General features: G+C 40.3%; 1 protein-coding gene across 4 annotated transcripts in view; it reads right to left on the bottom strand.

Annotated features, from left to right (window-relative positions):
• LOC124788117 (pericentriolar material 1 protein-like) overlaps positions 1–13,715 on the bottom strand; it is a 392,802-nt gene that overhangs the window by 164,265 nt on the left and 214,822 nt on the right. For all 4 annotated transcript variants that reach the window (XM_047255242.1, XM_047255241.1, XM_047255243.1 and 1 more), the window contains 3 exons: positions 12,943–13,144; positions 3,667–3,774; positions 874–930 (listed from right to left, as the gene is read on the bottom strand). In XM_047255242.1, the coding sequence (XP_047111198.1) occupies positions 874–930; positions 3,667–3,774; positions 12,943–13,144 (367 nt within the window). The remainder of the gene's footprint in view (positions 1–873; positions 931–3,666; positions 3,775–12,942; positions 13,145–13,715) is intronic.

The raw sequence follows: 13,715 nt of genomic DNA, 5'->3' as shown, positions 1-13,715 counted from the left end.
ATTTATTAGTTAATGAAGCAATGATGAAATAATAAAATAGTGAATAATGCTAGGGTCTTAATGGTTAGGGAGCCTGTCTCTGCCTTAGGGATTTTTTTTAATTTTTAATTTTTTTTAAAATTTTTTTAGAACGCACTCCACTAGTTAATGAGGTAAGAAAGGTAAGTAAAATAATAGAGCTGACAGACATGATTGAGTAATGCAAAAGATGACTGTATACAACAAATGTGGTGTAACTATATTTATCAAATTTGAACTAGGCAATATTGGGTACTGCGTGTATTGTGCAATTCATGACACTGCAGCTGGGAATGAGAGCTTAACAGAAAGAGCAATATTTTAGTGAGGTACAAGTCATAAAATGCTGCACTATCGAATCTATACGTTATCTGAAAACTTCTATTTGTGCTCTGAGGTATTGTGAGCTTAAAGTGGTAATACTGGAACAAAGAACTTTAAGTTTGCTGATTAACTGATAACTGTGGTACTAGACTGATGTGAATATTCTGGCAGGCCAACTATTTGGTAACTTTTGTAATTTTGTGAGGATTTAATCCTGTGGCTGAATGAGGGTAGTGCTCAGAGTTGAATTAAGAAGTGGGGCAATGATTTGGTACAGCTTCCACCCCCTTAATTTTGATTTGAGTAGTAATTAAGTTATGTGATGGTGACACTAATCTTTTTTCATAATGTAACGATTAGTAAACCTGTGCTACTGCATACAGTTTAAGACCACCAATGTTTCACAGTTTTCACAGTAATTCTGTCTTGTTTACAAGCCTGTCAATCTCTCAATGTTTCAACAATGCATTGAGTAGTAATGTTTATTTCTTCCATAATTAATATATTGTTTCTTGACTTGCTGGAACTTACCTCAATATTGTCATCATATTCACAAGAAAACAAATCTGAACAACCAGAAACTTCACTCTGAAAAAGACAATGTTTTCATAGTTACAATGCTGAACAACAACATACAATTAGATAATATCGTGCACACTTAAAGACAGTGAATAATAAAACCATGTATATGATTATTACCCTTACAGAATGTCTGCCTGATACATTGGCGTGTAAGAGGTAATCCATAGAGCTACCAAAAAGAAATCTGAACACAAAAGGTTATGCAAAAAATTTGATATGTGGAGCATTTTAAAATTACATCTTACTCTCATGCAGAAACAGTGACATCTGAAGGAAATGTGGCAAATTTTATATATTTCTGTAGCTGACAACATGCAAAAAATTATGGAACTAATGCAGAAATATGTAAGTTGCAATCAAGGTACAAAATGAATGTCACATACAGACTCGCAAGTAAAGTGAATTAGAAACAGCTTTTACACTGGAAAGATAGATGTGCTGTAGCAGCAAATAGAACAGTTTGATATGTCCCTTCACAGGGTTCTGATGAAAGGAGCACCCCATCTTTGAGGTTATGCACACATCCCCCCCCCCCCCCCCCCCCCCACAGAGTGTGTAAGATGAGTATATCAATTTACAAAAATTCATACCACTACCGTCAACTGCACTTGGCAATAATGTGTTAATGACACACATGTTCATATCAATTATTGAAATTTGTAACAAGTGGATATACGGGTCACAGTGCTACAAGTCACTTGGCATCTTAATGATGTACAACAATATCCTGTCAGCAACCATGCCACCCACAACCATCCTACCACTGTTGGATGCAAAGCCACAACCAACACAGGTGCCTCTGCTCATCATGTGCCCACAGTAAAGAGATTAATGTGGGTAGCACACTGAAACGGATACTGGTTGCCTAGGCTGTAGTATCCACCGGTACACACCAATGGGAGGATAAGAATATCTTGAAAACTGCAAGAGGCACTGGATATAGCTTGTCAATAGGACTCCATTCAGTTAATTACTGGAGGTACTCTCATGTATGTAGGGAATGTTCATCTGGGTGATATGGGGCCCCTGATACATCTGCCATCATCTATCACCAACAAACAATAGGACACAAGACCTAAATCTTATTGAGCATGTGTACGACATCATCATATATCAATAAGTGTGCACCTTGGACCTGGTTATACCAATGCCTGCAAGATGTTAGTGGCAGCTGACTGGTTATGAATTATACTCTCCTACACTTTTGGTATGTTTGCTCTGTAGCTGAGTGGTCAGCACAGCTGAGCACCATGCTGAAGAACCTGGGTTTGATTCTCACTACTGCCTGAGATTTTTTCCTTAGTGGGAGGACTGGTACGAGCCCAACTGAGGAGCAAGTCAGTGGTTGCGAAACCCAACAACAACCCAGAGAGTGGTGTGCTGATCACATGCCCTTCTATACTGCATGTAATGATGCCATTGGCAGAGAATGACAAAATTGTCATTTGGACCTGACTGGTCCATCCAGGACCAGAATGTGGAACTTTAACTCATCTTTACACCTTTGGTATCTTGTGAAGTCCATGTGATGATGTGTTTCCACCATGGTCAGATCAATATGGTGATGTTTATGCTACTAGGTATGTGTCAATAATTCAACCACTCATGAGTACTTATACACTGTAAAATATCCTAAATTTCCCACATATACTTCTAACATCAATTGAAGGGGAATGGTAGGCATGCATATCACTGTCTGATCTCTGTTATCAGAGTAATAAATGAATATTTTGTGATACCAGTTCATTATAGAAACAAGTGCACTAATTTCGATGTTTCATAAGCTTCCTGTTCAGTGTTTATAAGTAGATCAATAACGTCAACCATAATCGTTCATATTATACATCACCCGCGAAACAGTGTAAAGACAGGATATATTTTGGGCACTAGAATTACACTAAAAGTAGAAGCTAACATGAGATAAACTTTTGAAGTTTTGAGAATGATGAAGAATATAGTCCACTGATGCAATCACAAGAAAGAAAATCAACAGCAACTTCTAGTCAGATCTTATTCTTTCAGCAACATGTAACTCTCAGAAGCAATGGACAGATGTCACTGTAGTCTCCATGCTTTGACTGCTCAATGAAAACTTCAATAGAATGCAGTTGTAAACCAGAAGTATAACTCAATTTTTATGTTAGTTACTAAAGTCAGATGACAATTTGTTTTTTTAGTGATTTTGGTGGTTTCACAGAGGAGAGATGTAATATGTATAATAAAATAAAAACACAGAATTTAAGAAATCCTCATTGTGTTCGTATAGATGGTGCCTCTGACATTTCTTCAGCTTTTGAAGTTGATGAAGATCTCATGGTGACAAACTAAAGTTGGATCCCTCACAAAACTGAAATGTGGTTTTTTTATTTTTACACCTTCTGTTCATCCTCCTGTGCTTTGTTCTGAGAGTTTACCCTGACACTAAGAGTATGCTATGTATTTTTAATCTGTAAAGATATTTCAGACATACAGAAAGTTTCTGAAATGCCTACCTGCCCATCTAACATTTTGTGTAACATTTTGAACACTTATCGCTCACCAGGCTGATATACCTTCAAACAAAACAAAAATGACAAGCTTAATGGCTTTTGCTAAACCTATTATATCATTAAAGAAATAGTTATAAACTACAAAGGTCCCCCCTCCTCTTTTAGTCAATTTACCATATATAATATATATCACAGATAACACTTGCATGAAAACAGAAAACTAGCAAACTAGTTTGTGTTTCAGAAACTGTACCTTAATAACAACATCCCCAGTGCTCGACGCAACACTTTCAGTAGTGGCATTTTCAGTAGTTCTTGTATCACTTTGTGGATGTGGCATTTCAGTTGACTGGGTACTATTCTGGAAAGAAAGAAAATTATATATTATTTTGTTCAAATGAAATGTGACTTTGTCCACAATCGTAATCCCTGTTCAGCAAACTAATTGATATAGTGATCATATCATAGGTTCAGTTTCCCAAAACAAGATTGATATTAATTACACTTATGATGATATTCACAGTACCATTCTATCACTCTTCAAATCACAACATCCTGGTCATCCCAAACATTCTTACTTAAATCATTTCTTTGACATTATGGGTTATACCTGTAGTCACTGAGTGAACTATTTTATGAGAGAGAGAGAGAGAGAGAGAGAGAGAGAGAGAGAGAGAATGATATTAATCAACAATCAACAAGCTTTCTCATTTCAGTACAGGGCTACTAGGTCACAACTGCAAACTAAGTGCAGCATGCATTTATTTCATTTTCATTTCTGCACCTTTCTCCTTGCCTCATATCTGTTATTATTTTCTCAGTTTTTCATATTTATTAAAGTTCTAGTTTTTATTTCAGCTTTGTATTCTGCATCTTCTTTTTCTTCATTCACTTCTCTCCCACAGTCTCCATAATTTTTCTTTCCTGTATTTATATTACCACCGATATTTTTTTCAAATATATTTGTATTTTCAATAAACCTGTCTGTTGCCTCTGATTAACTGACCTTTCCTTCCTACCACACCAGAGTCCTCAAGGTTTCATATCCTGTCTATTGTCAACAATCACATGTTACATTTATAGCCTGTCTATTACCAGTAATTATGTTTTATTGCTCTCTTATTCTGTTTTGTCGGATTTTCCATGCCCTGTGTCTGAGAATGGGTTTCCTCTTTAATCCCCAAAAAATCTCATCAGGAAAATCCTTTCCAGCATGTGAGGTACATATAGCATCCACCTACTTTATACTAACATTCATATGTAAATAGCTGTAAAATCAGTTTTTCATATCTAAGTATATTGTTACAATAAATCTCAAAACAGTGTAGCTTTGTTGTATAAAAGTTACTGCAGCACCATGACAATGTGCCAAGTGACTATTAACACTGTTATGTTGCAGCCTCACTCCTGAGTTAGTCACCGAATCTAGATGGGTTGCAGTGCTTTGCATTAGTACACAAAATGATATCACTGTTGTGTCACAATGATTATGGCCATTACTCTGGCCACATGTAGAATAGTTAGTTATAGCTCATGGCACATGGTTAAAGGAGTTCATATGAAAAACTTCAACCATAAATAAATGTACACATTTTTGGTAAGGAGTGTTAGACAGTAGTACTAAAGAATACTTCAGCTTGAATTTTTCATCACAACTATCGTCTTTATAACACCCCAATGATGAGCGGAGAGGTGGGGGCCCCTCACAAATACACTACTGCTCATTACAATTAAACTGCCAGGAACGATAGCAAATAATGAAATTTTACCTATTGTGTGTATACAATACAGAGGGAAGGATACATGATTAGGTTTCTAGGTGATATGGAGGTATACAGGGAACAAAATTTAGTACACCAAGTTGCCAACTCTTAACTTGGCTGGGCACTAAGTCAAAGTGAGCTCGTATGACATAACAGTATGTCACTGCATGCGGCTTCAGCTCCAAGCCAGATACCATCAACCGCCGTGCCAGTCTCTCAACAGTCCTTGACCAAATGTTTTCATTGCATGAGAAATCACAAGAACGTGCTGACCAGAGCCTGAGGCCCTCTGTATAATGGGAAATCGTGAAAAAATGGGCCAATTGTTATCTTATTTTATCTCAATGAAAGATCATGGCATGGACACATCGAAGATCAGGCACAGCCACTAGCCTTAACACATCGGGAATGTAGTGCCCACTGTCCAAATTACTGGTCATTCGAATCAGAACCAGAAGTGATCATGTTGCATATTCAATGACACCTCATTCCATCACACCACCTGCGAGACAAACACAATCTGGCAACTTTCATTCTTCTTGGAGTCCCCACACATTGAATATGTCCACTGTGAGGCTAAATACAGAACTGGGACTCATCTGAAAAGACAATGTGGTACCATTCCTGTGTTATGTGTTGTTATTGGATGCACCAGTTTTGACACACCTCTCTCTGCTGCAACAATAGTCACTGTGCTGGCATCTCATGGTATTCAGACATCATTACACTGTTCATCTCAATACCTATCTTCATGTAAACAGACCCATTTCCTGATTCATGCTACATGACGTGGCTGTATGGCCAAGTGTGTGTGTGTGTGTGTGTGTGTGTGTGTGTGTGTGTGTGTGTGCGTGTGTGTCATTTAGATCATGCATGGCACTGAGAATGGGACTCCTGGACCGACTGATTCCAAGTTTGGGTTACAAATTAATTGATAATTGCAGAAAGACCACGAGTCAACTTTTTTTACAAAAATGAGTTATATATTGGAACTGGGTGACACAGTATAGCCAGATTAATAAAGACAAGAAAGGAAGTAGTCAACTGTCAAGTGGCATCACTAATGGAGATCTAAATCTTCACTCCGTGCAGAAAGGTCACGAGTCACTGACCCATGTCCTTTTTGCAGTGACTATAATGAAGTGTATTTAGCTGAAAGCAAAAGACATTGGTGGCCCTTTGCTGCTTTCATGTGTACTTTTTCTTGTTAAGGTTGACAAATTGTGACAATGCAATTAGTTGTTCACCACAGAAGGTCCAACAAATTTCACAGTAAAATTAGTAAAGTTTCTTAACATGGTAAAAAGGGAAATAATGTCTGTGGGCTGAAGTTTGACTACACGTGAAAGTTATTATTTACCAACTACTCCTGTTCAGGATATCTTTTATTTGAAAAAAAGCTATAGCTCAATGATTTTGACACACATAATATGAAAAATAAAGACTCACGGTCTTATGGGTACCATGAATCCACAGTCAAGAAATGTGGAAATGAAGTTTGCTTATTTCTGTACCATCATATCCAGAAAAATATCCCAAAAGATGTGAATTAGCTTCACCTGTTCTCCAACAGGTGTGCCAGTTTGAATAAGAACAACACAATGATTCACTTTTGTTTAACATTCGTATCAGATGGAAGATTTAAGAAGATGAAAGAATACTTCCCTGTACAGGAACCAACGATAGTTTGAGAGTCACAGGACCTACACATTTCAAGAGTGTGACATAATGATCAAAGAGCTATCAGCGGAACCTGTTGATGGCATCTTTATAGAAGCATTTACAAATTGGTGGTTTGTCTATTTTTAAAAAATCTTGTCTCTTTGAATCAAATATGGGAAAATTTTCAACGGAACATAAAATTTCTTTTTCCTCTTCTAAATGGGTGAGTTTTGAGTATTATACACATTATCCTGGACAAGGGAAAACAGAGCTGTTCATTCATGGTGCTCCCACAAAAACATTTCAGCTCCTTTACAGTTTCAATAAGGATCCTATACTTCCCAATGAGTTAGCACATCCTGAAAAACAGGTGCCCATCAATGTCAAAAAAATATGAGACATACTGAAAGTGAAAAGGTATAGCCACCAAAGTATATGGAATTTTATGAGCAATTGCAAGAATAGCCAACAGTACAGGAACGAACTATGATGATATGAATGACAATGCAAGAATAGCTGACAGCATAGGAACAAACTATGATGATGTGAATGAAATAGTAATAGTCTCATTTGAGTTTGCAGTTCACCATATTGATTGAATTTTAATAAAATCAACATGCATGTCCAAGTATAGGTTTCATTTAAGGTAATAAATAGTTGTTAACTGCAAAAAGTTATGAGTCAGAAATTTTTAAAATTTTAATTTTATGGTAAACTATATATAACAAAACAAAAATACACAATGCTAAGCAGTCCTTAAAGACTCAAAAACCAATGACATTGTAACAGTAATAAATACACAGATGGTTTACGCTGTAGGAAGTTTGTGCATTCTCCTGCAAAACTTTACTTTTGGAACTCATGAACTTTTTGAGATGACCAGTCCAATTGAAGGATCCCGACCAAAGCGAGTAGCAATATTGCAGAACAATAAACCTCAGTCTCTTGGGGTGCGATCCTCAGGCTATCTAATTTTGAAACATGCTGGTAGATATTTCTCCTTCTTAAGGCATAACACTATTTTTAATCAAGCTATACTCAAATATAACTCCTGAATAAAAACCTCAGTGTGTGATCTTTCCCTGGTAGACATTTCTCCTTCTTAAGGCATAACACTTTTTTGACACAAACTGTATTTAAATGTAACTTCTGATTGAGAGAGCCTAAATACAGGATTTAGATAGCATAATTCCTTACCAGTTTATTTGGTTGTGGTGAAATTAGCATATCCAGCTCTGTAGCACAATTTTTGTACATTTAACTTCTGTTGCTGATCATCTTCACGATGCTGTAATTTTAAAGGACATCTGTGTAGATAGTGGAACAGTTAGTTCTGTGCCATATTGAGTTTCTGTCATTGTCTCTTAGATCAATATTATCTTTAATTGAGTACAACAAAGTAATACTGTGATAAGAAGAGGCAAAAGTAAATAATTAGCCTTTATTCCATAGTTTAAACTCCATTGGTATTCAGCATGTGTGTTGCACGTATTTCCTCCCCCTGTGTCAACCTCTTCCTCCCAGGTCTCTCTGTGCACCTCGTCCTCCTACCCCCACTGCATCTGTCCTCTCCACTCTCTCTGACTCTTCATTTCCTCCTCTCTTTGTCCATCCCCTCTACCTAGTCTCTCTGGCTCCCTCTGCCCATACCCACCTCCCCCCCCCCCCCCCCGCCACTAACTGACCATCTCTACCTGCCCCTCTCTAAGTGTGCACATCTCCACTGCCCCCTCTCTCTGTCCATTTCCTCCTCTCCCCCATCTCTCTTGTTCAACTCCTCCTCTTCCCCTCTCTCTCTGCCAAACACCTCCTGCCCCCTCCCCCTTCTCTCTCTCTGCCCATCTCCATTTGTCCCATCTCTCTTTCCATCACCTCCTGCACCTCTCTCTGTCCATCCCATCCTCTATCCACCTCAATCTTCCCCCACCTGTGTCCATTATACAGGTGGCCGATACTACCCCACTACGCCTGTCATGCATAGGAGCCTACACATCAGGGGCTTAAAAACGAACCCACGCATAGGCTGCCATGCAAAGCAGATAGATAAAGCAGGCCGATACTACTCAACGCAACATGCCTTTTGTGCAGGGCAGCCTATATGTTGGAGGCAGGAAAATTGTTCCTTGCTCCTGACTGTAGGCTGCCTTACAAAACAGGCTGAAAGGCACAGTGATAATATTCCCACACAATGCACCTGTTGTGCAGGGTAACATATATGGCAGGGGCCGTTAAAAACAAAACACAATGCTTCTTTCCATATCTGTGCTCCTACTGGGGCTAGGATGTTATAAGATCCATAGTGCTGATACTCAAGAAGTTTGCTGTTTACATAGCAAATTTGGTTGGAATTGATTCAGAAATTTAGGAGGAAATGCTAGACACACACATACATACATACATACAGCTCTCTTATCTACCCATCACCTCCTTGTCTTCCTATATGTCCATCTCATTCCCCACACTATCTCTTCCTGTCACTCTCCTCCTTTCCTCCCTCTCTGCCTGTAAATCTCTTCCTACTGCCTCTCTTCCTAGTCATCTGCTCCCACCCTCCCCCCCCCCCTGCCCCCCTCACTCAATCTCCTCTATTCATTTCAACCTTTTGCCATGCATGCTCATCTGCATGAACTGTCCCTGCAAAAAGAGGTCAATAAAGCAGGCTGGTACTACGCCCACAACACGTCTCGTGTTGCACACCCTATATGCCAAGGGCTCGCCACCCGTGATGAGTAGGTTACCTTGAAAAGCAGGCCAACACGACTCCAACACAACACACTTGATGCAATGAGCAGTCTACACATCAGGAACTGGAGAACCCTTTCTTCCCCTTGACGTGTAGGCTGCACTGCAATGTAGGTTGATAATACAGGTTATTATTATTCCCTCACAACACATCTGTTGTGCAGTGCAAGTCAGTATGGCAGGAGCTTAAAAACACATGTCTGCATCTCCATAAGTATTGGTGTTAGAGCATTAGAAACCTCACTAAGTTGGTCCTCTTGGTGCAAAAAGTTCGTGTGTCAAATCTGACCCACTTCGTCCATGGGCATGGGTGGAGTTCCCACACATACTTACATATTCTCAGCTACATTCATTAAGAGAAGCTCTTACCAACACATGCATAAGCTTAATACATATACTAGCCTATTTCTGGCAGTTTTATGTGTGTACACATTCAACAGATCAATTGCACCTTCACCGGCTTCTCCTTCTCGGTCCATACCAACCTCCGCCCCCCCTCCCTACCCCCCCCCCCCTCCAACACATAGTCCATCCCCTCCTTGTCTCCCTCCTGCTGTCTGTCCCTCTCCTCCCACTCCTACCCTACCTATTTGTCCATCACCTCTTGACTCTTCTGCCTACCCATCCCCTCCAAAAAATGGTTCAAATGGCTCTGAGCACTATGGGACTCAACTGCTGAGATCATTAGTCCCCTAGAACTTAGAACTAGCTAAACCTAACTAACCTAAGGACATCACACACATCCATGCCCGAGGCAGGATTCGAACCTGCGACCGTGGCGCTCTCGCGGTTCCAGACTGCAGCGCCAGAACCGCGCGGCCACTTCGGCCGGCTCCCATCCCCTCCCCTCATTGCTCTCTCCCTATCCTTTTCCGCCTCCCTATCTCTGTGCCTCCTTCCTATCACCTCTCTTTGTCCATCCCCTCTCACTGTCCATTGCCTCCTGCTCCCATTCATCCCATCCATCCCCTCTTGCCACATTCACTCTCTGTCCGTCCTCTCCATCCATCTCAACAATACCCCAGCCATGCCCATCTGAAGGTGTAGCCCCTGAAAAACACGTCGATAAAGTAGGCCTGTATAAATCGAACACTACAGGCCAGTCACACAGGGCAGCCTACATGCTGGGGACAAAAAAACTGTTTTTGTTAAAAATGAAACTCCTCCAGTTGTACTTAAGATTTTATATTTATTTGGCTACTAGTTTTGACGTTGCATCTACGCCATCTTCAGGCCCGTACAATTTGATGAAACCAATTGTGTGGGGCTCAGTTCTAGAAATCTGCAGTGAGACCAACATGTGCTCCACATGGATGGCAGGCTGGCAGTTATATGTGACCCCTGATACATCTAGATATGCCTTTGACAGGTGACACATATGTAAGCATCCTGTCTGATCACCTGCATCCATTCATGTCCATTGTGCATTCTGATAGACTTGGGCAATTCTGGCAGCGCAATGGGATACCCCACACATCCAGAATTGCTACAGAGTTGCTCCAGGAACACTCTTCTGAGTTAAAACACTTCCACTGGCCACCAAACCCCTGAGACATGAACATTATTAAGCACTTTCAACATTGTAGCAGTGTATATGTGGCATGTAGCAGAGTGATATCACCCACCAGTTTATACATCATGGCACCTCGGAACAGTACGTCTAATATTGAATGTAACCTTACATGCTGTATGTTGTGTCTGCATTTCATATCTATATCAATTTCTGACAACTACTGGTGGATTGTGGAGTTTGAGTTTGGGACACAAGGATAGTTGGAGTGGAGTACCATCACACAAGTGCAGTTGTGGCACTTGGGGGGGGGGGGGGGGGGGCGAGGGGTGGGGGGCAGAGGAGAAGAGAAGATGGGCAGAGAGGGAGGAAAACACACACACACACACACACACACACACACACACACACACAGATTGTATTGCCAGGTATGTAGCGCACGGCCTTGCCGCATTGATAACACCAGTTCCCGTCAGATCACCGAAGTAGCACTGGGATGAGTGACCATCCAGTCTGCCGACCGCTGTTGGCCAGCGGGCTACACTGAGTCCTTGTGAGGCAAAATGAGGAGCTACTTGTTTGAGAAGTAGCAGCTCTGGTCTCGGAAACTGACATACGGCCAGGAGAACGGTGTGCTGACCACATGCCCCTCCATATCCGCATCTAGTGATGCCTGTGGGATGAGGATGACATGGTGGCCGGTCAATACCATTTGGCCTTCCATGGCCTGTTTGGATGGAGTTTAGTTTTTTATGTATGTCTGGCATCTCCTTTCATACCCCTCTATTGATTTCAACCTAATGTGGCACAGAAACAACACACTGCATGAAGGTTTTAACCTACTTCCCATAGGAATGGAGATATGGCCAGAAACAATTTTTCAGCTGCTGATGTGTATGCTGCCCCGCATGAGAGGTGTGTTGTGTGGGAGTTTAATCAGCATGATTTATAGACCTGTTTTGCAGGGCAGTCTACATATCAAGGTCAACGAATGGTTTTTTGATCTTCATACATCGATATTTAAATTGGATTAAGGTGGGACACAGCTGGTATAATTTTTGTTAAAAATGAAACCCCTCCAGCTGTACTTAAATTTTATATTTATTTGGCTACTAGTTTCGACGCTGCATCTACGCCATCTTCAGGCCCGTACACTTTGGTGAAATCAATTGTGTGTGGCTCAGTACTAGAAATCTCCAGTGAGACCAACGCGTGCTCCACATGAATGGCGGGCTGGGGGAGGAGGTAATAGCGCATTGCCTACTCTTTTTTCCATAGGGGCTTGACATGTAGGTTGCTCTGGAGAGCAGGTCAATACTATTTCCACAAAACATACCTGTCATGAGGGTAGCCCATATGGCAGGGGGTTAAATACACCACATTTGTATCTACACACATATTATAGCTACAGCATTATAAGCCCTCCCTATGTTGGTCCTCTAAGGCTGTGTGTCTGGGAGGAGTTCCCAGACATACACACACACACACACACACACACACACACACACACACACACACACACACAGACACACGCACACACACACACACACATACGTATTCTCAACTTTATATATATTAAGAAGACAGGTGTAGATGTGGAAGAGTAGGTTAGTTCATCTGCATTTGGTTGCCTCAAAGGTAATTTACCCAACACTGACTTTTGTGAAAACAAACAGCTCAGTAATACATGCTTTCATGGGGCAAACCAGAATGACTACTTTTAAGGAACATATGATATGTCTTGAGTAAAATATTTGCAGCATTATAATAAAGAAATAAACAACACACTAAATATATTTTTTTATCAATTATGAATAGGTAAAAATTCAAAATATACATTTAAACTACCTACCAAAGGATTATTGTTGTGAGATTGCTGGGAAAGAAAATTTTGTAACACTTGAAGAGTGCCCTGGCGCAGTGGTTCTGAATTGACTTGTTTCAAATTTTCAAACAGCTGTAAGAGGAAATGTTGTTGGTTCTCATTTGCAGCAACTAGTGCAGTAAATTCAGAGTATAAAACTTCACCAAGTGACTGCTCCATTGATGACTTCCTAAAAGTAAAGAAAAGAATATTGTACAACACAGAACGGAATAATAATTGACAATAGGTAACTTCTTCTCAAAGACTCTGAGGATTTAAATTAGCCCATATGTCTCTCTCTCATTGCAAAATATGTGCAATTAAGCCATACAGGAGCCCAAACATAACTTCAGCTACTACCAGTGTGATCAAGAAGTGAAATTGTGGGTAAAGTTGGCAATACAACCAAAACCGCCCATTGCAATCACTAGTCTTTATGTCTGGGGCTACATTTTGTTGCTTCACTGTGCACTATAGCAGTAATGCAGTGGTAGCTCCTGTGGTTATGGAGGTATGAGTGTTTGATGTGGTCCCATCACACCATGGTGTTCATTGTGACACCATCTATCTCTTTAGCATCAATGTGCAGTGTATATCTAAAGATACCCTACAACTTCAATGTGTTATAGTGCCCAAACTAATTAAAATATTCACATCATGTTTGGCTTACGTGACAGAAACATTCACAATGTTTTGTTTGTGAGTGTTCCAAGTTGATGTGAGTAAAGCATAATAACAACAGTTCAAGAAATGGCTCACTG

This window comes from Schistocerca piceifrons, chromosome 3 (genome assembly GCF_021461385.2).
Source record: "Schistocerca piceifrons isolate TAMUIC-IGC-003096 chromosome 3, iqSchPice1.1, whole genome shotgun sequence".
Taxonomy (NCBI): Eukaryota; Metazoa; Arthropoda; class Insecta; order Orthoptera; family Acrididae; genus Schistocerca; species Schistocerca piceifrons.
The sequence above is the reverse complement of the archived record's forward strand: the minus strand, read 5'-3'. Positions and strand labels throughout refer to the sequence as shown.